Raw genomic sequence first — 25,751 nt, forward strand, 5'->3', positions numbered from 1 at the left:
TGATTGGTCGCTCCCCGGGCTTATTCAAGAGCATTGTGATCAAAGGACAGAATTGATTTAGTGCAGGCCCAACCAACCTGTGATGTGTTGTGAAACTACAAGCCCGAGCATTCACTTCCAGTGGATACACAGGGCGTGCTGGGACTTGTAGTTTCACAACACCTTGAGAGCCACAGTTTGGCCATTCCTAGTTTAGTGTAACTTTTTCTATTCACAATTTTGCTTTCTTGTAGCTTGTGTACAAGTTCAAACCTGGATGTAGCACTTCTGAACTGTTCACAATATAAAGTTCTATGTATAGCATATATGACATGTGTTTATAGATGAAAACAATGTCTTTGTGACCTTTTGTAGAAGCATAGTGTGGTATACAAAATGATGGATACTGGTTTTTAAATTCTATAAAACGTTTCATTTCTGAAAATCTTTGGTGGGGGGTGCAATGGATTTTGGTGTGTAATCCATGTTTAATTGACACATTCAAAAATGTGTAAACTGGTTCAGCCACCTGACGTGTGAAGTCAGCAGTCCTGCTACCGAAAGTGTTAATTGGGGTATAATTGATTGAGACAGTGTAGACTGGGGCTGTTGGTACAATAAACGTGTCACTTGTAGATGCTGCAGCACCTATCAGTGCATGCTGCGTTTCTCCTGCTCTCAGCGGCTCCCTGACTGATTGGAAACTGCTTGTATGCATGCGAAGACCGGTTGAAGATCCGCAATCAATTACATTATTTATATTCATACAATTTTTCCTGTCTCCCTCTAATGAGCAGATGGCAGAGGTCTGGTTGATAAGCTGCGCTTTGTTTGCATCTAACCGGATAAAGTAGTAAAAGTTTACATTCACAGACAAATGATATCCCACGGGAAGACTCCTTGCTTTGTGCTTGGATGTATTTGGACTTCTCCTGGTAAAAAATAAATGATATATATATATATATATATATATATATAATCTCCTCTCATTTATTTATATGGCGCCACTAATTCCACAGCGCTGCACAGAGAACTCATTCACATCAGTCCCTGCCCCATTGGAGCTTACAGTCTAAATTCCCTAACACACACACACACAGAGACTAGGGTCAATTTGATAGCAGCCAATTAACCTACCAGTATGTTTTTGGAGTGTGGGAGGAAACCCATGCAAACACGGGGAGAACATACAAACTCCACACAGATAAGGCCATGGTCAGGAATTGAACTCATGACCCCAGTGCTGTGAAGCAGAAGTGCTAACCACTAAGCCACCATTCTGCTATATATATATATATATATATATATATATATATATATATATATATATATATATATATATATATATATATATATATATATATATATTATATATATACACTTAGTGTTTGAATAATGGAGAGAGTAACCTCTTCCAGACCAGAGGTTTTCTCATTTAAACCCACCCAACCTAATTTTTATATTTGTGTAATTTTGAATTTTTTTTTGTTTTGTTTGATAGACTGTTGACAAATTTTTGTTTTATGTTCATTAGCTAGAGCTACCTATGCAATTAACACACAAACTTTCTAACTTTTTTTTCTTTTTCTCTCATGGTTCCTTTTTATATCATTGGAGCAATCCTGGAAAATCACTCTATGCATTTGTTTAGTACTCCTAAGTAAAATTAAAGTCGTCTTGACATAGGTAGAGAAACAGGAATGGTTTTAATAACCCAGGGAGACCGTTAAAATAAATAAATAAAGGTAATTTTATATTTATTTGGGATATTTAGAGATTTGTTTTGGTATCATAGTCCAAAAACTAAAAAAAAAAAATATATATATTTTTTTCTAAAATATTTTTATTTAGCATTGTACAATATAAAAGAATTGATTGGTCTCCAAATATTGTCATTCTTTTAACAATTAGGGACCTATACAATGACAATATTTGGTAGCAAGCAGTGCATTTGTTGCCGAATTAATCCGCATAAGATATAGGTATAATTGTTCAGAATACAATAAAACAAGAGTCCTGTCTAAGCAATGTCTCAGACTTGTGTTGATATCTTAGGGATATATTTACTAAACTGCAGGTTTGAAAAAGTGGAGATGGTGCCTATAGCAACCAATCAGATTATAGCTGTCGTTTTGTAGAATGTACTAAATAAATGATAGCTGGAATCTGGTTGCTATAGGCAACATCTCCACTTTTTCAAACCCGCAGTTTACCAAATAAACCCCCTAATCTGAAAGTCAGCAGTGTTCTCTCCAGCACCTATTTCCTGGGTGCTCCACCCGGCTCTCGGAACCCAAGAGTCCTATTATAATAGAATAAACCATTGTTTCTTCTTTTAGAACAGGCACTATGAGAGCACTACAGTGCGTTAGACCACTGATCAGTTCTGGCAGGTGTGGGCAATAACTTCCTACATTTTTTTTCTTGTTAATGCAAAGTATTACACTGCCCCCATCCGGCTGCTTCTTAATGCCACCCGGCTGGTAACATTCTCTGGGGAGAACACTGATAGCCACATGTTATAATTAAGTATTTTGCCATAAAGAGAAACCAAGCAAAAATGCATTATGCATGACACCAAAACTATATATATTGTTCTAATTTATGGGCAGTAAACGTAAAAAATTAAAATGTGGTTTCTTCATGGTTTATTTGCCTACTTAACCCCCTCCCTCCCAAAAAAAAATAAGAAACAAAACAAGAATAAGACAACCCATGGGTCTTCTAACATCTACTGGATACCTAATGTATGTACTTGTAGCTTTGCTTTTCTGTTTTGAAGAGAGAAACATAGAGATCTCGCTGAGTGGTTCCCACCAATCTTTTTCAGTTCACTGCACCCTTGGGGGGTCTCCATTATTTTTTTCAAGGCACCCCTCCAAAATAATTACGGAGCAGTCCTGTTTTATAAGTAGTTGGGTCAAAATAACGTAATAGGTATTTAGATCAGGATATAAATACTCATTAAGTTTGTTTGCATAAATAATACACATAAATCTAAGGGAAAATAATATTTTTATAGTTTTTTTTTTTTTTTTTTTTTAATTATATTTGTCAAATACAGCTATCATTAAGAGGAATAAGATCAAACACAATAAAAACAATATGTTCAAAACTCATAGCACTGTGCCCCCTTCACCGCTCGCACTGTGCCCCCACCCATTGCAGTTTCCTATCACCATTAACACCTCCGTTCCTTTACTTACCTTGTTCTTAATTTCTTTTTCGTCTTTCTTCCGGCTCCTATGTCCTGCTGCTCCTCACTGAATATCGGACGTGATGGCGTCACACCCAACATTTAGTGAGAAGAGAACAGGAAGGAGGATGCTGGGTCCCGGGTGCTGCTGAATTGTTAAGTATTTAGTTTTTTGCCCTAGCCGCGGCACCCCTGGGAGTCGCGGCGCACACTTGGGGTACCGCTGATCTATCAATTTCTACAACTATTTATGCACCTCTTATACAGTGTATGTTATTACATGCTCAACCACTAGGGGCACTGTGACTGAAATGGTCTGGTTCTTGGTAGACCTATATTTTCTCATGCGGGAGACATGACTGACATAACTAAGGGTGTCATGATGAGGATGGCAATCGTAGATTGCTTTCCTGTGTTTCTGATTGAAGTTTGATCTCTAGTCTAAGCTCAGTAGGTGGCTATAGCGGTGGGGGTGGGGTTAAATTGGCATATTAGCAAACTGCATATATTTAAACATATTTTCCTGTAATTAAAAAAATCGCAATAAAAATACTTTATTAAAAACATATATTCCTGCAGCTTTCAACTTACTGCAGACTCCTTTCTTTGTTTACTGTTGGTTAGTGATTGCTATTATCTGTCTATGTACATGGGTGTGGATTGGGGTAAATACCATATGCAAGCATCTACAAACATGAATGGTATCACACCTAGTAGATGGGAATGATATTTGTTTAGTCTGCGGACTTCAACATCTGTGAGTGAACTATCCGGAGCTTACCGAAACTTGTATGTGAAATAAAGGTTTTCACATGTGCTGCTTTTCTCGCTTGATTAGGTGTTTCTCCCCTAAGTGAGCTGTGTTTTGCCTCTAAAATGACCAGACCTTGAAACATTTGTTGATTTTTAAGTCATCGGGGAGAAAACCCTATCTGTCGAAGACCATATCGGAGTTTGCGGCCATTGGCAGATGGGTAAGTTGGACCCTCTAAATAACAAAGCTGGAGAAATCCCAAGAGCCATGTAGTCAATAAACCGATAAAATATATTGCTGTAATCTAACATTTTATTTGAGTCATTTGTATTGAAATCAGTAGAAGCGCATCTTCCCTATGCTCAAAGCTGCACATTGTTTTTTTTTAATTATTTTTTTATTTTTTGGTCCTTAGCACTCCCTTCTCTCCAAACCATAACCCCAGGAGTACGTGCAACTGTTCCTCTCTCCGCCCCAGATGGATCCTGGGGAGGGTCAGTAGAAAAACCCAATCATAAGTCGCTTGTGATTTTGTGTTCTGCTCATCTCCGCAGTCATTTAAAGATGGCTAACAAAATGACTTTACTGATTTCTGTATTTCTGAACAGACAGCCCCCTGGATAAACGACTGCATGTAGCGGGCTATGGCGAGCGGGAGGGGTAACTTTAGGAAAAAATGTTTCGTAGGCGGCGGTGCAGCTTTCAAAGATCTTGTTGGTTCTTCGGTTTGGTTAACTAACGCCTGGGTTCCACATTATTGTTCACACCTACCCTAAAGGACGGCCCAATAAGACTTGATCTGCCCAGTTTGCAATGCTAGGTTCACCAGTTTTGCTGTTCAACTCTGTCCAAGCTTGGAAGATTTACACATATGTTTTATAGCACATTGGTTTGTGTTTTAAGTTTAGTAGCCCTCTGACACTTTATCATACAGGGATTATTGAGAATATTTCAAATACAAGAGTCTGTGAGCTGGAGGACACAAGCAGGCGAAGTCATGGAGAAAAATGGCTCCCCGGAGCACCTGCGGGGTTATGGCTAGAGGGAGAACATGGGTTTTTTAAGGCAGGGAGTATCAGTGCAGGGTCCGATAACCGCTTGCATACCGGCAGGGAAATTTACCCAGTTTCATTCAAGACCCCTGCAGCCTTAATCATCTAAACTTAGAATAAGAGGTCACTTGGTGGTTGTGGGAAATCGATTATCAAGAAAGACTAGACTTTCTCTAGACTGGTGGAAAAGTCATAAAAAACTGGGGAGAGGGTTCCATGGTCAATAAAGAACATCATTATCACAACAGATGCCATAAATTCAGTATGGGGAGCCCATGTAGGAGGGGAGGGACTTTCATTGCCTGTGGAATGACAGAAGAAATTCTCCTCTAACCACAGGGAACCTCTAGGAGTAGAGGAACCACTGAACTCTGGCATATCACTTTTTGTGGACACACTCTGAGCAAATGCTTCATAAATGTGACTGAGAAGTTGTTTTGTAGGTCTGAGGTGAATGCTCGGTCCCTCTCGGCATTGTTCTTGAAGAAGTTGAACATCTTGGCAGACTACTTCAGTCAACAGATGACCTGTGAAACCGGTCTCTAAACCACAAGATTTTCTGAGATGTTACATGATATCTAATTAAACCACAGAGAAGGTCCACTGTAAATGGGGGTTTCTGCCTATCTTATGCCCTCTACCCTTTAGTATCGAGGGTGTTAAACAAATTATGGGATGAGGTGATAAGTCCTCTCTCTATCTTGGTCAAAGAGGAAGGTCTTTGTCCTGAAAATCTTGGTGATATAAGAGCACTGATGTCTAAGGAGCTTATCTTATAAGATCCAGTGCTTCATGTGGATGTTCAATTAACTGATGACGTGGAAGCTGAGAGACAGATCTGGAAGAAAATGCTGTTTGCAGGGTGATTTGATACCCTGGAGAGCGCAGGAAGCCTGGTCCCTTCCAAACTCTACTTAACTCAAAGTACAGAAATGATTCCTCTTGTGGAACAGGAGAACACTGTTTAGATCAGTGGTTCCCAACTTTCTCCATTTGAGGCACCCTTAAGGTCTCCATTTTTTTATTTTTTTTAAGGCACACCTAAGTCAAAATAATTACACAGCAGTCCCGTTTTTTTAAGCAGTTGGGTCAAAATAACGTATTAAGTATTTAGGTCAAGACAGAAATATTTATTAAGTTGTTTGCAAAAATAATGGACATAAATCCAAGGATGTGCCCCTTGTACTTTTGGTACCTCCATCACACTAGGCCCCTCCGTCGCACCTGTGTCAAATGTGGGCGTGATGACGTCAGTCAGTGCAAACGAGCTACAGAGGAGGGTGTCGAGTGCCATATAAGTTCTCCCCCTCCAGCGGGGGACGGCAGGCAGAGGGGAGCGCTTGGCTTCCCCTGCTCAATGGCCTGCCCTGGTTGCAGCTCCCAGTTTGGGAACTGCTGGTATAGACCCAGGTACTGTAAATATCCTTACGATCTTGGAGTTTCTGCAGGAAGATCTAGAAACGGGGTTAAAACCTAGTGAACTTAGCCTAAAAAAATGTAGACTGGTCCTGAGGTTACCTAACTCGTTACCTATTTGAAACCATAATTGTTTTTTGATAAGCCTACTCCTTCTAACTTTTAGCATCTTTAAATCAAAATCTTCAAGCATGCTTCTTGTAATTCCTGATAGCAGCAATTGCATGAACCAAGAAAATTGTGGACCTTATCTGTGTGGAGTTTGTATGTTCTCCCCGTGTTTGCGTGGGTTTCCTCCGGGTGCTCCGGTTTCCTCCCACACTCCAAAAACATACTGGTAGGTTAATTGGCCGCTACCAAAAAATTTACCCGTGTGTGTGTGTATGTTGGAGAATTTAGACTGTAAGCTCCAATAGGGCAGGGACTGATGTGAGTGAGTTCTCTGTACAGCGCTGCGGAATTAGTGGTGCTATTTAAATAGATGATGATTATCCATCCTGTTTGTTTAAATCCAAAGTCAGAACAGGAAAATATATTGTAACGTAGGGAGTGGTGTGCTAGAGGGATGTCCACTGGAATCTCCGCATTATGTCCCTACGGTTTATGTAACCAAGTCAAGAACAGTATGTGTGTGAGGTGTAACAATCTATATTGAACATTACAGGGACCAATTAGCCATGACCAGAACTGGAGAAACCAGTGCCTAAGCTACCGTAAGACGGTACCGGCATCTTGTAACCCAGCTAAATTGTTCTACTAAGATTAACAGTTAAATCGTACAGATTACAATTGTGTGTCCCGGGGAATGGTTTTATTTATGTCGTGTACATATGGGATTGCTGCTGATTTCTCCATGGTCAGATAAGGGAGCACGATGGACTAGTTTTTACAAGATGAGCGTCTCACCATTAATTTCATAACATTTAATTGCCCCCTAAGTGCTTGGGCTGTAATATTTCAAGAAATAAACAAAATCCCTCAGAGTATGCACAGCTGTTCAGTCCCTTCAGATCAGTAATGGTTATATAGGTGTTGGCTTTATGTATTAGGTACACAGATATTATCCGTATTATTAAGGTTACTAGGTTCAGTATAAGTTTCATAAAAGTCCTTTTTGTCAAACTTGTTAGAGGATGAGCCCCTCAGCCCTGCCCACCCCCCCTTAATTCAAATTTCTCTAAGTAGCGCAGAACTTTTCCAGTATTGCATCGTTACCTTCTGAAAGGTATTACCCAGTATTGTTTTATTAATGTTTGTTCCCAATTGTAAAGCGCTACGGAATTTTGCTGGCACTGTATAAATAAATATTGATGATGATCACGCTGTTCCACGCGGTGGGCAACAAGCAGCCCAAAGGTCCGCCAAGCCTTTACCTGCGTCGCATCCCCACCCACCCCTGCAGGTAACTTGCGCATATCCGCCTCTGCACAGTGGAGGGAGGTCACACAGCTTGCCTGGAGGAGGAGGGGAGCACACTGTGGCCTCCCCTCCTTCCTCTGTGTGGCCCCTTTGAAAGGCTGCACAGCCTTCATTCACATTGCACCTTGCAGCTTTCCAAGCAGTTTGCGTCCCTGCTATCTCTCTCCTGTAGTGAAACCCTAGTTTTGACAGCAGCAGGTACAGAGGTGTAATGCTGACCTTTGTAATAGCACATTGTGTTTTAATGCTGCGAGTGAGCATTATAATCTCCAGGAACCAGTTTGTATGCTCCTGGAAGATGCATTGGGGAGGCATCTCCAAAAGAGAGAGGGCCATGATCCAGTCACCAGGCCATGTTTGTAGCTAGTGCAGTAACGAGCATGCCACCTTTACAGTTATTGTTTATTTTATTGGTCTATACTTTTTGCTAGATGGGCATGAAGCCTCCTGGTTTCTCTGTAATATACACTAAAGCCTCAATATCTGCTAAGCAGTGTTTGTGTTGTCTGTGGAAATGACACTGTTCAGCTTGTTTGTTGTTTTTAAAGGGTAACAAATTCTGCCTAGATGCAAAGAAACCAGTGTTTACGGTAAAACTAGGCAGGATGTGCATCCGTGAACATCATTAGAAATGGCACCCAAAAGTAAAACGCCAGCAGTAAATAAAAAAAAAAAAAAAAAAAAGAAAGCAAATTAAACTAGCTTTAGGGTTTTCTGCCCCCTTTACAGCAGAAAATGGAACCATCCCATTAATTTATTTCAGGCATGTGGAAACTATGTAGTTGTCAAGTTGCTTTACTCCATTTTTTTTTTTAGTGTGTGTGTTTTAAAACAAGTTAACACAAGCTCAAATGAAAACAAAACAAACTCTGAACTGCTTTGTGCTGTACTTTTCATGTGAAAGTACAAGGCAAGGGTGGAAGGAATTTCTTACTGCAAAAATCATCCACTGACAATGTTGGGGGGGTGTGTGGTTTTTTTAAGATTACGTTTAGAAGTTTTAGCTTCTTTTTAAAACAGGACTGAGCAAATTCCTGGTAGCCAATGTGCCTATGTAATGACTGGTGGTTCTTAACGTTGAAATCCCCTCTCTGTTATAGAAGTGGATACACATCATCTTTTAGCTCCTTTAAAAGCTCCAGATAGCTCCTAGATTTCACTGACTGGCTCCTGAATTCTACTTTTGCCCATCTCTGCTCTATAGTCCAGCCCTCCACCTCCCCTCCATCCCCAGGGGTACATATTTCAGCTATGTAAATCTATTCGATGCCTCAGGCTTGGAGGTTGGAAATACCTGGATCCCTAGTGTGTCTGTACTTCTGCACTTTGTATGGTCCTGATCTCTCACACTTTGAGAGAAGTATTACTTTTTACATGCGAGTGCTGTTGGCCAACTTGTGGGGGAACGTGTGCATACCTCCAGCAGTGTCGATTTTCATGGTACGGTCGTGATTTCACAGGGTTAAGGGGTGTGAGCTACAATAAAATTGTGTGATTTTACATGGAAGGAGCATGGTAGGTTGGATGCATCAACTGGACAGATGGGTGTATAGGGCGCTTTAATCAAATGGACCAGAGATTGTGCTATCTTTTGTCTGCCCAAAGGGTAACTTAATTTTTTTTCTCTAGATATATATGCAGAGCCTGCTTAATTTTCTACCAAAAGTAAGATACTGGTTTTACATTTTTCAGCAATAAATATTTTGGCTATTTAGTAGTTTCTATGTCTATTAGAAGATGACTGCTATCCATCTTCTGACTGCACTAAATGACCCCAGGGAAGCCAAAAAAAGATCCTGTTGATCGGCCCTAAAGTCAAGGTCTGATTTTCTTAAGGGGCGTAGTATGCTGAAATTGGGATACATTTCCAGCTTCGAGGACAAAAACAATAAAATGGCAGCCTAGGCAACTGGGGACCTAATTGGTTTCATACATTGTCTCTCTCCAGGTATTGTCAAACCAACATACCATACCAGTTATCGGAAGGCTATCTACTGGCAAAGCCTTCTGGGGCTTGTAGTTTCCCAACATCTGGAGAGCAACAGCATAGCCAGGCCTGGTGTAGAGGGATTCCATCAAATTATTTCTCCCATATATTAGATTGCAGTCTGACTTTGTTCAGTTTGGAGAAAATAAACTAGATTTTCATCGGTCTCCAATTCTATCTGATCATTGTTAGTAGCCAAACTGGTCCCCTCTGAAAAGACTAAGAGCTAGATTTACTAAGCTGCGGGTTTGCAAAAGTGGGGATGTTGCCTATAGCAACCAATCAGATTCTAGCTCTCATTTTGTAGAAAGTACTAAATAAATGAAAGCTAGAATCTTATTGGTTGCTATAGGCAACATCCCCACTTTTTCAAACCCGCAGCTTAGTAAATCTAGCCCTAAGTTTGGTTTACAGCGCTTTAATGTGGATGGTCACAAAAATAATGTAAGGGAATGGACCTATACACATACCTTTACTGCCAAGTGCTTTGCTATGAGGCAATTTTGACATTGCCTGCAAGAATTAAATCTTGATGCAATGGAGATCTTTGGTAATACTTACGAATTGCATAGTACACTGTGCTGCAGGGAAGCTTAATGATGCGTCTGTGAAATGTGCTTATAACGCTCCGTTAACGTGAGGACAAACTACAAGGTTTTGAACACAATTTAACATCTACATGTATGAGCCCCTTTAACTTTCATCAACTATCGGGCCCTATGTGTGGTGCATAGTATTTGCGGGTTGTGATCAATAAAGGTGATTTAGATTGCCCATCAATCTACTAAATCTTCAAGATCTAGTTCTAAGTGATGTGTTGTGAACTGTTAACGAGTGGCCCATTCACACTGGTTTAAATAAACAAATGGAGATTATTTGGTGCAAATCGCATTCTTGTACGTGCATAGGGGTCATGTAGGCTGCTTATTTGCAAGACTTTGCCACCCGTTTACATATTACGTCCACTTCATTTTGGGATCGTAAGGAGTGAGAACCTTGAGCCGCTCAGAAGCTATTGGACGGTTGCACAATAACATAATTCAGCACCTCATTATCAACATGTATATAGCGCCAGCATATTCCGTAGAGCTTTAACAATTGAAAACACAGTAATGAAACAATACTGGGTAATACAGACAGAGAGGTAAGAGGACCCTGCTCGCAAGCTTACAATCTGTAAGCTTGTGAGATCTGACAGCTTGATAGATGAGGTTAAGTGCTAGTCATGGTGCTACTAGCTGACTTAAACATATTCCTTACAACCATGCCAGATTCAGCCCTTTATTTGATCTGTGAACCAACATTTATATATCGGGTAGGACCAGATTTGGCATTGCGCCTGAAGATTAATTCCTGGAATGGCCATCGGGCCTTATTGAAGTGGTGCGTACTTTCTTAGCATCCCATTGTCAGAATAAAGACTCAATTGTCCCAAAATGCAAATGGGTTAATAAAACTCATTACTTCTCTAAGATGGATTATGACATAGATCTAGAATTGGATACTTGTGCTTTGCATTCTACTGCAGTGTTACTTTCTATATATAAACCATGATCAACATTGCAGAGAAAATATAAATAAAAATGTATGTATATGACATGGTAGATTGCTTGCTAGTAACTGATTGTAGCTGCTTTTTGTGGCCTATCTCTCCCCCCCCCCCCCCCATGTATTGCCAGCAGCTTCCGTAGATAACACAAGTTCCCTGGGGATACACAGGCGCCTGTTTCTTTCTTCTAATTTTGTTTTCTCTCTCTGTCTGTTTTCACTTACTGAAACATAAACTGTCCTTGATCAATGCGCTCGCACCCATCTCTCTGCATGCTGTGCAGATGGCATCTTGCAGGTTTTCGGTTTATTAAATGTAATTAACCTCCCCGGCTGCGGAGGGCGTGGCCGGGAGCTGAGGCCTGTATTCTTTTTAGCTTTTGGGACAAGCGGTTTTATAATTACCATCCTCTCCTGCTGAGTGACCTTGGAAGATGTTTTGTATTAGACAGTTTTCACACTTTGGGTTGGAGATGGCATTGCAGACACTTGTGAGTCACCCCTCCTCTTCCATACCCTTCCTATAATGTATGCTATAGTTTTCTCTTGTCGTTAATGTGAAAATAGATTTCTGCTCGGGTGCACTGAGCTCTGTTACAGCCTGTGTGTGATGGGGGATGGGGGTTATAGTGAATCTTTGTAGATTCTTGCACTGATAGCAGCAGCAGACAGAATCCGTGACTTGCTGTGCACCTGGGAACATGGGGTTTTAAACCTGTAATTCCCTGGTATTCCTTATGTCTTGTGTATAATAAATTGTGTGTTTTTGTATCTCTAGACAGATTTCTTTAACTATCCTGGGTCCCCCCCCCCTCTACTAAACACAATAACAGGAAAGCAGATCATAAACATATACTTCCTCTGACAGCGATACATAGTAGATTTATAGCTTTTAGGCAGTTACAGCCGGTATGTCTGTTCTACATTGCAATGGGGCTACATCTTTGGGGTATTATCACCCTCCTGATTGATTTGCTGCAGCTTGGTGGGTTTGTATCCTCATACAGCGTTGTGTAGGGATGGGATCTCGTAGCTGGCGCACCAGACTCTTCCAGTGTGTATGTGAAGCTGGTGGGGGCTGAGAGGTGGGTGCTGGTTGCCTGGATACCGGTTTGTACTCGGAGAGAGGGTCTAAGAACATGTTTATCATGTCATTGAGTGTGTTCTTGTTACGTTACTTCCAGGAAGTGGTGTTGATGACGCAGAGCGATGAGTGTATCGGCTGTCAGAACATTTCTTTGGTATATTTGTGACAGCTTGTTCTTTTATTGTAAGTGTAGCCACTAACTTGCTGGTGATGGTTCCATTACCCTCATATTTTAGTGAGGATTTACTGTGTGCTGAAGCTGCAAATCTCCCTCAGTACCTCTCAGCAGGCCTTGTTTTCGGGATTCCCTTAACCAATGCAGGGCTGGTAATTTAGGTGTATTGGCCAGGTTTTGTCCAAAATGTCTTGAAGATTTTCCATCACCTTTTAGAGGTACTGCATTGGAGGGATTGTCTAGAAGTAAAAAAAAAAAAATACCAAAGCTGCCATGGAGGAGATTACGTACTACCTCCATGATAGAGGCCATGTCTTCAACCAAGTCTGGGCTCCAGGGCTAAGCGCGGAAAATGCGCTTCAACCTGATCTTCTATCTAGACCCATGTGCGATGACCGCAGCCCACCCAATAGATGCCTCTCCTTCTTGGGTTGTTACACCCTAACTACCCTCTGAAAATTCGCAGTGTTTAACTTCGTGCCCCCCCCCCCTCCCCGTCCCTACAATCCTTTTTGTTTTTGCATTCTACTTTCAATACCATTCTCTAAATTATAAAAAGTGGTCATTCATTTTATCTATTTATTTTAACTTTATTTTGCCTAATGTCTTTCTTGAAATTGACACTTTGCAATTACTGTTTTGGTGTTACCATGTTTGTTACATAGTATCGTGTTTATGTTTTGTATTTTCTTGATTAACCATTGAAAATAAAGATTTCTAAAAAAAACAAACAAACAAAAAACAAAACTATTTACTTTAGGGCTGAGTTTCTAAACTGCGGTCCTCACTCATCCCCCCCAACAGATCATGTTTTCAGGATTTTTTTAATCATACACAGGTGACGTAGTCTACAGTAATTACCGTATATACTCGAGTATAAGCTGACTTTTTCAGCACATTTTTTTTTATGCTGAATAAGCCCCCCTCGGCTTATACTCGAGTGAGTCCCTGTTCTCCGGTCCCTCAGCCCTTAACTTCCACTGACAGGAAGTTCGGCATCTGTGTTCCAAATGCCGAACTTCCTGTTAGTGGAACGCACATGCGTTCCACTGCGGAAGTTAAGGGCTGAAGAAAATCCCTCCCTCCCAGGCACAGAGGAGAGTAAACACAGGGGGACACATCCAGAGCTCCTCGTCAATGAGAAACAGATGCAAGATGTGTGTACTGCTCTAAAGGCAGCCTAGTAGGAGACGGGCGCAGTACCTGGGGTGAGCAGTTTATCTAGTAATTATTAATGACAAACATATCCTCTCCAATATTTTCCAAATTGTAGCATCTGTTATCCCATGTGAACACTACACTATATGGGGCGTATTCAATTGTTAGCGTAAGCGCTCAAAAAATATTACCGTTTATATGGTAATATTGCGCGCGAAAAGCGTTAATACGGTAGTTTACTCGCGAAATTTCAGCTCGCAGCTCAGGGAGCAGCAAGCTGAAATTCCGCGAGTAATTACCGTATTAACGCTAAGATTTTTTGAGCGCTCGTTTATCAGTGTTACCGCTAACAATTGAATACGCCCCTATATATACACGCTATATACACCTTACTAATGTGGTTGTTGATTTTTGGTACATTTGGAGACATTTTGGGAACCTGAGTTTATTAAAAGACGCAAGTCATTTCCCACCCTAGGCTTGTACATGACTAATAAGTTTTCCCAATTTTTTTGTGGTAAAATTAGGTGCCTCGGCTTATATTTGGGTTGGCTTATACTCAAGTATATACGGTATCCTACCTGTTCCGCAGACAGAAATCCACAAAACATGAGCTGTAAGGGGAAGGGGGGGGGGGGGGGGTGTGAGGACTGGAGCTAGGAAACACTGCGTTAATCTATCAATTTTCCTGAAGGTGTGGCAGCCATACCTTTATTTACCTGCTAAATTACCCTGCTAACCCCCATTTGTATAGACTGTGCTGCTTCGCTGTAGTTCTGAAGGTCTAGTAGGGAGCAGGCGTGACAGCTTGAAATGCTAAAGAATTATTTTTTTCTGGAGCAAATGGTACATAGGATACAAGTGTTAACTATTTAATATTGATCTGGTGTCAAAAAAATTCTGTATGTATTTTTTTTTTTTTTTTTTTAAATAATGTAAGCTTATTTGAAAGTAGAATATATTGTCAGCAATAAAGCTAAACTGATGATGTTGTTGTAGTGGTTTTATGGCTTCAATTTGCAACAGATTCTGTCACTCATTTACAGCTTGCTTTATCAGTATTAAGTGTACAGAGACCAGCCAGTGGAGTGCAGATATGTTCAGCTGGTTTAGTAGTTCTCAAATAAATTGCCCCCCCTCCCCCCCTAGTCACTTGATTAGAGAGGTCCATGTATGTGCACATTTTTAGGGTGCCCAGCACGCATCCGTTTTATCTTCTGAACTGTCCAGATTGTTTAACTGCACCTGACCAGTAGTATACATTCCAGTTACTATTCACTTATTTTCTGAACAATTTGGGCAGCTGGGCTTGATACATTTAGAGTTGTCACTAACATTGAACACCCCCCTCTCATCTTGTTGGTTTATATACTGGGGAACACCCAGATGAGCAGACATTAAAGATTAAATAAAATAAATATGGGCTTAGATTGCCTTCTAAGGAGCTATCACTTGGTGATCACTTGATTGGCCTGATTTGGGTTACCTAGTTATGGACCACGGTATCAGCTAGATCAGGGTTTCCCAAACCCAGTCCTCAGGGCTCCCTAACAGTGCAGGTTTTACACATCTCCTTGCTGGAGCACAGGTGTATTCATTACTGACTGATACATTGTAACAGATCCACAGGTGGTCCTAATTATGTCACGTGATCCAGAAAACCTGCACTGTTGGGGAGCCCTGAGGACTGGGTTTGGGAAACCTTGGGCTAGATCAGTGTTTCTCAACTCCAGTCCTCAGGACCCACTAACAGTGCAGGATTGCCAGGTGACCAGTGAAATAATTATACCACCTGCTACACTGTGTCAGTCAGTCAGTAATGAATACACCTGTGGTCCAGCAAGGAGATATGGAAAACATGTACTGCTAGGGGTTCCTGAGGACTGCAGTTGAGAAACACTGGGCTAGATGGTGGAAATACATGTACGCAGGGCCGGATTATGGGAATGAAGGCCCCTGGGCTAAGGGCGCCTCCATTCCCCCGTGAGGCCCCCAATGTGAACCTCGCGTGCAGGGATTTCTGGCTGCAAAACTGGACCTCAAAGCTCAGGCCCATAAAGTTTGTTGACAATGGGTGATCTGTACGCTGTGGGTGTAGCGCCTAAAGTTAAAGGAACCCTGTAAGACAATATCTCCATGAAATAACATGTATTAATTGAACCCTATTTATTTGAAGGGTGAGCGTTAAACTTTAATGCAGGCCATAGAGATGCTTTGGTGTTTCTGGGTCAAGGATTGTCGCTTAACAATTGGTTCTTGTCCCGATTAAGTGTGCACGGATTACCACTTTTTCCCCCCTTTTGGGAAACCATTGTATTGTGCTCATTTGGGGGAGTAATAATGTGATTATTCTTAGTTTCCTTTCCATTAGTATGTTCAGTTTAATTGACAAAGTCTAGTTTTGGAGTTCTGTAGGACTGTCTTCATTTGTAAATCCCAAATACATTGAGAATTTGGTGACTAAATTAAATTAAATATCAATTGATAGAAAGGAAAGAGGGGGAGGGTCCCCACTGATGTCTTTTTACTTTCTGCAGCCAAAACATTATTAAATCTGGTTACTTAGTTACAGTAGAATTCCATGGAGAAGCATTTTAATTTGCTTGATGAGGCTGACCTGTCTATCTCAGCAGCCTGGTCACTGGGGTGTATCCTCTAGTTTGGTCTGTACAGCTGTGTTGTAATTGAGTGCTTTAATTTTTAGCTGTGTTGAAAGGTTTTATGTATCAATCTTTAGGCTTTTTTTCCTTCTCTTTGTGGATACACAAGATATAGGCGTATTGTATTGATGAAGGCTGGGAACACACTATAGATTTTTCACCTGATTTATAGTGCCAGTTAGATCTGATATTGCATTAGTGTGTACGCTCCCACAATTATGGTTTTATCGTTCCAAAGTACATCATATCGTCTGATTTTTGTAACCGGACTGCAAATCTCTATAAACCATGGAACAATGTTGTTCCAGTTCTGTAGTGTGTATGATCATAACCAGCAGTGTCCATAAATCTCCATGGAGTTTACAGTCACAATCTTTTAGTCTTATGGTAATGACAGATGAAGAGCACAGATCTGAAGATAAATCTTGTACAACGTATATAGTGTGTACACATGATCTTCATGCTGATCGGCACTTTGTTGTTGGTAAAATCGTTATAGATATCGCTTTGGGAGAAATTTTCTGTAGGGTATACCCACCCTTGGTCACAATCCTCCCCAAACTGAAGATACATTCTGCCTGCAATAAATTACTCATTTGTTTTCTAGGCCATTTTTAAATATGAGCCCTGTCATATGAATGGGAGGGGGAATGTTTTTTAATATATAAACAAGATGGTCGGTTGAGCTCTTTGGAAAGACGACCTATTTCAAATATGTGTAATTTAAAATATCGGCAGTTATGAATAACGTTTTTTTTGTAATTTATTATATATTTTTTATTATTATTATTTATTATTTTTGTCGTCGTTTCTGTGACGTTTCCTCGATCTTGAAGCACAATGGTTGTATAAATAAGTGCTAAACAATAGAACCTTATCTGTTCACTGCCACAGGCGGCTCTTATGACGTAGATCAATTTTCATATTTGATCAGCTGGCCGGGAATATTGCCTGTAGACCTTTTTTTGATTTCTGTCACTGGGGTTAAGCAAAAACACCAGTAAATTCATCCTATCCATCAACTGGCCGAGCTCCTGAAGTGCCGAGAGGCGTACAATTTACACTGGTTTCCCTTTGTGTGCTCAGTAGGTTACAACTGGTTTAGACCAAGACATTACTGCATTTGCATAGGATTTCTGTTGACGCTGAATGGACATGATAAAAGTGCTCTTGTATGTGTATAATCTTAAAATTAACTGCTATTAGGGGCATATTCAATTGTTCCCGTTTTCCAAGGCGTAAAAAGTATTACAGTTATTACGGTAATACTAAGCCGGATTTCAGCTTGCAGCTCCCTGAGCCGCAAGCTGAAACCCAGTGTGAAAGGTACCGTAATAGCGGTATTTAGGCGCACTACTACCGTAATGACAGTAATAGTGCGCACACCGCGTTACTTTTACGTGTAACGCCAACAATTGAATATGCCCCTTAGTGTGGATAAAGAATTTTATTTATTTTTTTGCAAAAGTTTTTATATTTGTGTTTTGAATAAACAGAGCAAAATTGCAGTTTCCTACAGCTCATGTGTATGAGGCCTTACACTTTCTAATTTTAGGAAAATGAACATCTGCATATATGCTGGAGAACTGGTAAAGCATGCTGGGGCTTGTAGTTTCCCAACACCTGGAGAGCCACAGGTTGGCTAGGCCTGCTATACGGTTCTCTCCAGCAGGGCTTCTCATTGAAGCCCTGCACAGATAAGTTAGTGGAGGTAGGTTATTGCAGGGGTGTGAGAGAAAAATTATGTTTAGTTGTAACTTTTAATAAGTACAACACATAGTAAAATATCACACTGGTTAGTGTTAGTGATGTGAATGAGAAAATGTGGATGTTATAGTGTCTGTCATTTTGAATAAACACCTGATAAACTGACCGAAAATAGCAAGCACGAAAGCTGCAGTAGCAGGAATGACTTGTGATAGTAGACATGACTTATTTTGCACACTGATTTGTGCACCACCCACCCGTATGTTTGGTATTTAGTCCCATAGACTGGGAGTCCCTGCCTGAAATTCTCCCAAGTTACAGCAGCTGTTGTTAAGAAGAGCAACTGTTTGTCATTCTTTGAATGCTTTTATTCGTGTAAGGGATTGAAGTGGAGGCATGCACGGTCCGCTTTCTATAGAGGCGTACATCGGCTGGAATTTAGGTACCATCCAGACAAAACGAAGAGCCAGGTTATTTTTAATGGCAGGGAAGACCGTCTTCAATTAGGATGTATAGAAAGATGAGCGCTTATCGTGGAAGGGTCTCTGGTATGTGCGCTAAAGGGTTGGCTTGGGGGTGGCCAGTGTTTTTCATTGAAAATGACTATCCTTATTAAATGATTTTCCCCTTTTCTGCCGCAGGCAAATCGGGAGAGGCCAGAGAAAAATTTCCCTACTAGATGACATTTCATCGCAATGTCCGATCGTTTGGGGCAGATATCCAAGGGAAAGGATGGGAAAAGCAAGTACTCGTCTCTCAACCTGTTTGACAAGTATAAAGGAAAGTCAATAGAAGCCGTCAGAACCACAGGTAACGGCTTTTACTACTATATAAATCATTGGAGTAAATATGGGGCTGTGATCGCTCCGAGACCTTAGTGAGGATTGTGAGATTGCTGTATTTTTGTTTCTCTTGTAAGTCTGTTTTGGTCAAATAAAAACTGATTACAGGAATAGTAATAATAATAATATTGAGAGTGGCTGGGGTGGGGTTTTCTGCATTAGGGTGTTCGACACTGAGCACTAACCCCCCCACCCCGCCTCTAATTTGCCTAAAATAAATTAAATTTCAGAACGACTTCTTTCCCTCATCTCATTGTAAAAGAATCCTGGGGGAATGCAGCGACCCAGGGGTCAGGCTTGGGTTTGGGGGGAGGGGGCACCATAGGAAAATATATTCCTAGGCCGTTATGCAGCTTTAATGTCTGTGTGTTGAATGGTAACGTGCTCCACCCACTTCTAATGTCTGTGTCCTAAAATAGATTCTCCAGTTATCGCAGTGCAAGGAAACATTCGTCTCCTAGTGCTGCTTCTCCTGGGGGGGGGTCCTTCTGTATCATCGCAAGGGGTTAAATGACTTGGGCACACATAGATATATAGCAGTATATTCTTTAAAATATAACTTAATGTAGAACATAAGGCCAAATGGTTCCTCGAATGTAATCTAATCAATATATAGTGATCATTAGCTCCGTTGATAAATGTTAGTAATCCTGCACCATACTGTCATATGTACGTATATGCGGGGATCGTCTCTTATTTGGAATATGGAAAAGTCCAGTGTTGTAGTCTTCTAGCAATATTTTGTATATCCTTTCACCCTTTACTTAAACACTTCTCCTCCCTCTTTGCAGTTATACCTAGACATGGCTTACAGAGTCTTGGGAAAGTTGCCGCTGCCCGGCGTATGCCACCCCCTGCGAACCTGCCAAGTTTGAAATCCGAGAACAAAGGAAACGACCCCAATATAATTATAGTGCCCAAAGACGGAACGGGATGGGCAAACAAACAAGAACAGCCAGACCAAAAGAGGTGAGCACGGAATGCACGTCTGCCTCCTAGTGGCTAAGCAGGGTCATGGTTTCTATGTTCTTTTGCTGTAGCTCCCATGCAGTGATTATGAACATGGTGTACAGATTTATATCTATGTCCTGTCTGCATACATTGCCCAGTTCTGTAACTTCACATTAGAATTGTATGCATTAGAAAGGGGCTTTTGTATTCTTTAATTATAGTTTTGGTTTTCTCAGTAAAATATTTCTGAAATCTGACTTAAGTGCCTCTTGCATTTAATAGTGCTGGTTGTCATGGGTAACATTGGCTACACATGGCAGTGACTGGGTGTCTGTGTTCCAGAAATAGAGATGGTTATACATCTGGTTGTTTTATCCTCTCTAATTGATGCCTCGTTAATAAATACAATGTTTGGAGCTGTGCTCTAAATGGCTTGTGTGCATCTTTTAGAGAACAAATGTAAATTTATACTGTTGTCTGTTTTGTGTCTTGTTGTTGTCTGTTTGCTGAACAGCATCACCCTAGTTTGTTTCCCGATGTAGCCTTTTCCCAGGGGCTAGTAGTCCCTGATTTGGTGCTCCTGTCCCTGGTAAACATAGTCTTCATGGCTCCAATAGGACAGTGACTCTTTATAATGAGCTGATGATGGTTGTAATTTTATATAAAAAAAATATATAAAATTAAAAGTGAGTTATAATATCTTTTCTTATTGTACTAGTTGTTTGGACAGCCAAGTAGTCTTTCATAATCTGTATATACTGCAGTTCCACAGTATTGTTATATTCAATAGTTTGTCTACATTATGATGACTTGGATTAAGGGGGAGCTGGCAAATTTACACACCCTTTATTTTCTCTTGGCCATCTGGGAGAGAGAGAGACTAATGCTGGTGTCATAAGAAGGGGTTTTCTGTGTGTGTGTGTGTGCGCTATTAAAATCCCCTTAATATGCTATTCTGCTGAAATGAAGGGATTTGCTTAGATTATTTCAAATGAGCGGATTTCACTCTTGGGCAGCTATTCTGAAAACCTCTGAAGTGCTTGGTAGAATTGAAAACATTTACTCCAGTGACTGTCACACAAGCAGTTTCAACTGCTGCTCAGAAAACTGAAACACAAATATTTAGTGTTTTGTTTCTGTTGTGTTTCCCACTCTTTGCATCCCTGCTTGGGGGAAAATGGTTTAATTGAACAGTGAGGTTAAACACAAGCTATATGAGACGGAACCGTTAGTGAGAAAGTTTGACGTTTTATGCCACACCGCACTCTGCTCCTTCAGAATGGAGTTTAACAAGACTAGGGGATATATTAACTAAACTGGGGGTTTGAAAAAGTGGAGATGTTGCCTATAGCAACCAATCAGTTTCTTGCTGTCATTGTGTAGAGTGTACTAAATTATGATAAATAGAATCTGGTTGCTATAGGCAGCAGCTCCATTTTTTTTTTTTCAAACCTGCAAGTTTAATTTGTGTGCATACACAGCTCTGAAATTTGTACACACACACTTTTCAGAGCTGTGTATGTTTGGGGTGTACAAGTGACCCCATTTTTCTTCTTACTTTTTTTTTTTCCATCCTTGGTACTTTGTCTCTCCTTCATTCATGTACATCCTCTAGTTCCAGTGTACCAGTTCCTCCGCCGCAGGAGTCGCTGCCGCCGCAGGGTTTGCAGAAGTCTGTCTCCAATTTACAGAAGCCGAACACAGTGAACAGTCCGGAGGTGAGTTGGGAAACCAGATATGGGGGAGGGGTATTGTATGTGGGTGGAACAGGGGTGCCACTTGGCTTCAATTGTAGTTGAGGGTGCTACCTGTGTAGTAGAACAGTAATATTCCCTGGGCGCATGGACAAAGGCAACATATGGAATAAACATTTATTGTGGTTAACAATAGGTAAAAGAGTTGCAACTCTATAGGATAAATCCAAAGTACAATCAGGAATGGTTGTATACAAATATCTCTTGGTCAACTTTGCATAATATACAGAGATAGAGATAGTAACATGCAAACACTGTAATGGGTTACAATATGCAGGGTGAATATGCAGAAAGGTGTAAATAGCAGTGATCAGGGCAAACGTGGCCTCAAATAGTAAACCGGCCCTGTATTTGGATGCTGGGCAAATGAAGCACTGCTTACCCTTAATTTGAACAGGGCTATGAGTGCACTGCAGTAGTCCTCCGTATACCTTGAGCCTCCCGTCTGTGGTTTCCGTGGGGACGCTTGAGCGTCCTGCTGCTAGGCGGAAGTCTCGATCTTCCAATAGAAGGATGTGCGCATGCGTCTTCGCAATATGCTGCTGGTGAAGCGGTGGTTTTGGAAATACGTAGGATGCCAAAGGCAGATGAGTGCGGGTATGAGTGTAATAAACCAAGGCCTTTCGCCCTGGGGCTTCTTCAGGGATTATTCTTCAGGGACTCTTTTATCTATTAACCACAATAAATGTTTATTCCATATGTTGCCTTTGTCCATGTGCCCAGGGAATATTACTGTTCTACTTCTATTTAGGGTTGAGCTACCCTCTACACCCCCTTTACACCCCCTTTTCTCCCCAATCCCAAGAGGCTGCATACTATTTTACATTACACTATAGGGAGCGCTGAACTACCACTCCAACTTTAAAGCTACCTGTGTAGTGTTTGTATGTTCTTTCCTGTTAGTGTGTTGTCCCCCCCCCCCCCCCCCCCCCCAAAAACTGTTTTGGGTTCATCCCACTGTGAATAGACACTGGTAGGATTAACAAGCTCCTGACTGGATGGGAATTAGTGTGTGTGAAGAGGAATTAGATTGTAAGCTCCACTGGTGCAGGTACTGGTGTGCCTGAAGTCCTAAGCCTACAGTGGTGCAGTGTATATATAGGATAATTTGCTTAGGAGTGTGAGTACTCGAGTAGTTGAGTTGGTAGGAGGATGGGTATTGGAACATGGGCATTTTACGTGGTACAGCCTATTCTTTGTTTGATGTCCCCCTTCTTACTCTTGCAGATTATAAATTTAGTGCCAGGTGGGCCAAAGTCATGGGCTCAGCTGAACGGAAAGCCAGCAGGACAAGAAGGTGGTAAGTGTTGTGTATTCCTGCAGCTTCCATAAGCTGTGCTATTATGTGACTTATGTTTTATACCTAGTCCAATATCCAGTCTCATGTCAGAGTTTTCTGTCTTGTCTCTGTAGGTTCAAGGGGCTCAAACCGACTGTTGTCCTTCTCTCCCGAGGAATTTCCAACGCTGAAAGCAGCTGGAGAGCAAGACAAGGCTGGCAAAGAAAAGAGCGTCTTAGATCCGTCGTATGGGCCCGGACCAAGCCTCCGCCCCCAGAGTAAGCCCCTCGCCCTGCTTCCCGGTAACCGCTCTGAACGTTTTATTGTCCGTCCTCCCCTTACCTAAATTTCACTTTGCTCCTGTTAAACCTATAGTGGGTTTAGGGTACTTTTTTGTTTATTGTATATGTGTAGATGTAAATATTTTAAATTGAACATTTTTTATTTTTTTATTTTACAAAAAATAAATTAATGGTCCTTTAAATCCCGTGATTTTAGCCTAGAGCAGTATATAAGGAAACGTTTGTCATTTTAGTACATTTAGCCACAAATAGTGGTGTCTGGAAGCCTATCGTGCTCATCCTTAATGTATCTGTATGTGCCCATGTGGGCAGTCCACGCCCGCTTAGAGTAGACATTGCATGGACAAAATCTGGAGACTGCCAGTAACTGCCTTTATAACCAGCTTCTTTCTATAGAGCAATCTTATGTTGGCATATTAAACTATTCTGACGTTTTAATTCAGATTCTTACAAGGCAACGTGCTACCTCCTAAACACTAATGACAAACTGCTCCAATGTATAACCTGGGTATATTAATCACTGTTTATGAAATTGATTTTCTCTAGCAAAACTGTTACAGGGTGCAGCATCTGCATCAAGGTGACAGTAGTCTGTTCAAGCTTAGTTGCCGTTAAGCTGCATTTTGCGGTGTTAGAGTAATAAATGGTGTCTATGCACATGGTAAAGTCTGCAGCTTATGATGTTGTGCAGTGGTTTGGCAACTATAGTTTCCTTAGCATTATAGAATCTGTATTCCCCCAAAGATAAGCAGTGCCTGTTGCTTTGAGGAAATAATATCTTGTGCATTTATCCCACGTCTCCTGGCATTGTCACATGGAGGGAAAAGTGCTTGGATTACTCCACTGTGCACACCCCCAGATTTGTATAGGGGGCCATTGGGTATGATCTAGATACCAATAGTTCAGTTTTGTGAATTGCAATAGCAAAGTACAACTGCAACATTTAAATAATGTGTGATACTAATTACACTTGGTTACTAATGGAAACCTTCGGTCTGTACACTTAGACTTGTTTTAGTTTCCTGTCTCTTGCTGGGGGGTTCTTGGTGTTTAATGCTCGTCTCCTCTTATCCTCCTGTTCTCAGATGTCACCAGTTGGAGGGAGGGCGGTGGGAGAAGCATCTCTGGTGGCATATCTCCGACCGTCTCTCCTACTGAGCCGGGCAGCAAATCCTCCATCCCTGGAGATGGGGCCCCCTCCACAGCGCAAGCTAGTGATCCTAAAGAGCTTTCGCTGCGCCCAGCTCAGCCCAACAGAAAAGGGGCTTCGCCGTTCGTGGGAAACGCATACCATCCGCCTACGTACCATGACATGCTGCCAGCTTTTGTAAGTATACAGATCTGGATGGATTATCTTGCTGTTAAATGGCTGAAATGTGACTGAACCTATGAAATAACCTCATAATTAAGCCTGTAGAAAGATAGTGTGCCTTATCGCGCGCCCTATTATCGCGCGCCCTATTATCGCGCGCCCTATTATCGCGCGCCCTATTATCGCGCGCCCTATTATCGCGCGCCCTATTATCGCGCGCCCTATTATCGCGCGCCCTATTATCATCCTCTGTCTCCTTCTGCCATCTAGAGTACACAGATAATTCCTCTAGGGCAGTCTTTCACAAATCCAGTCCTCCAGGAGCTCTAACAGGTCATGTTTTCCAGGTCACGTGATGTAATTCCCACCCGTGGATCTTTAATATCTAATGATTACACCTGTGCTCCAGCAAGGAGGTATGGAAAACCTGCTCTTAGGGCTCTTGAGGACTGGATTTGGGAAACGCTGCTTGTCGGGTTATGCTCTGACACCAAGAGGAGGTGGAGCACAGTACAAGTAAGCTCCTCACACGTCCAGGCTGGGCCTCGGACACATGAGGTTGTGTGCTAATAGCCTGTCCGATTCTTGTCTCCCCTCTGACCTGTAAAATGGTGACATGAGTTCATGTGACCAGAGTTCTCCACGATCGTCACTTCCCTTCTAGTGATTTACCGGATTTGGATGAATTTAAGGAATAAAATCCCCTCCACTTAGTTGAAGCAGATTAACCAGAATGTGACTTTAGTGCAAAATGTGACTTGTCACTTGCATAGGAAATAGGTTTTATCTTCTGTGTGTTATTACTAAATCACAGTACATTCTTTATAAATTGACACTGGTATAAGTGTGTACAGATGCATATCATTAATGGGCTGACACTGGTATAAGTGTGTACAGATGCATATCATTAATGGGCTGACACTGGTATAAGTGTGTACAGATACATATCATTAATGGGCTGACACTGGTATAAGTGTGTACAGATGCATATCATTAATGGGCTGACACTGGTATAAGTGTGTACAGATGCATATCATTAATGGGCTGACACTGGTATAAGTGTGTACAGATGCATATCATTAATGGGCTGACACTGGTATAAGTGTACAGATACATATCATTAATGGGCTGACACTGGTATAAGTGTGTACAGATACATATCATTAATGGGCT

At 41.3% G+C, this 25,751-nt stretch overlaps 1 protein-coding gene across 11 annotated transcripts in view; it reads left to right on the forward strand.

The window, feature by feature from the left end:
* The window catches only part of PRRC2B (proline rich coiled-coil 2B), a 64,417-nt gene that overhangs the window by 4,417 nt on the left and 34,249 nt on the right, over window positions 1–25,751 (forward strand). For 9 of the 11 annotated variants that reach the window (XM_075185257.1, XM_075185248.1, XM_075185252.1 and 6 more), the window contains exons 2-7: window positions 18,780–18,948; window positions 19,772–19,949; window positions 21,547–21,649; window positions 22,913–22,985; window positions 23,099–23,266; window positions 24,352–24,593. In XM_075185257.1, coding sequence (XP_075041358.1) covers window positions 18,834–18,948; window positions 19,772–19,949; window positions 21,547–21,649; window positions 22,913–22,985; window positions 23,099–23,266; window positions 24,352–24,593 — 879 coding nt within the window. In that variant the 5' untranslated portion in view covers window positions 18,780–18,833. The remainder of the gene's footprint in view (window positions 1–18,779; window positions 18,949–19,771; window positions 19,950–21,546; window positions 21,650–22,912; window positions 22,986–23,098; window positions 23,267–24,351; window positions 24,594–25,751) is intronic. The other 2 variants (XM_075185251.1, XM_075185259.1) reach the window with 1 other exon arrangement.

The sequence above is a fragment of the Mixophyes fleayi genome, chromosome 9 (assembly GCF_038048845.1).
Source record: "Mixophyes fleayi isolate aMixFle1 chromosome 9, aMixFle1.hap1, whole genome shotgun sequence".
Taxonomy (NCBI): domain Eukaryota; kingdom Metazoa; phylum Chordata; class Amphibia; order Anura; family Limnodynastidae; genus Mixophyes; species Mixophyes fleayi.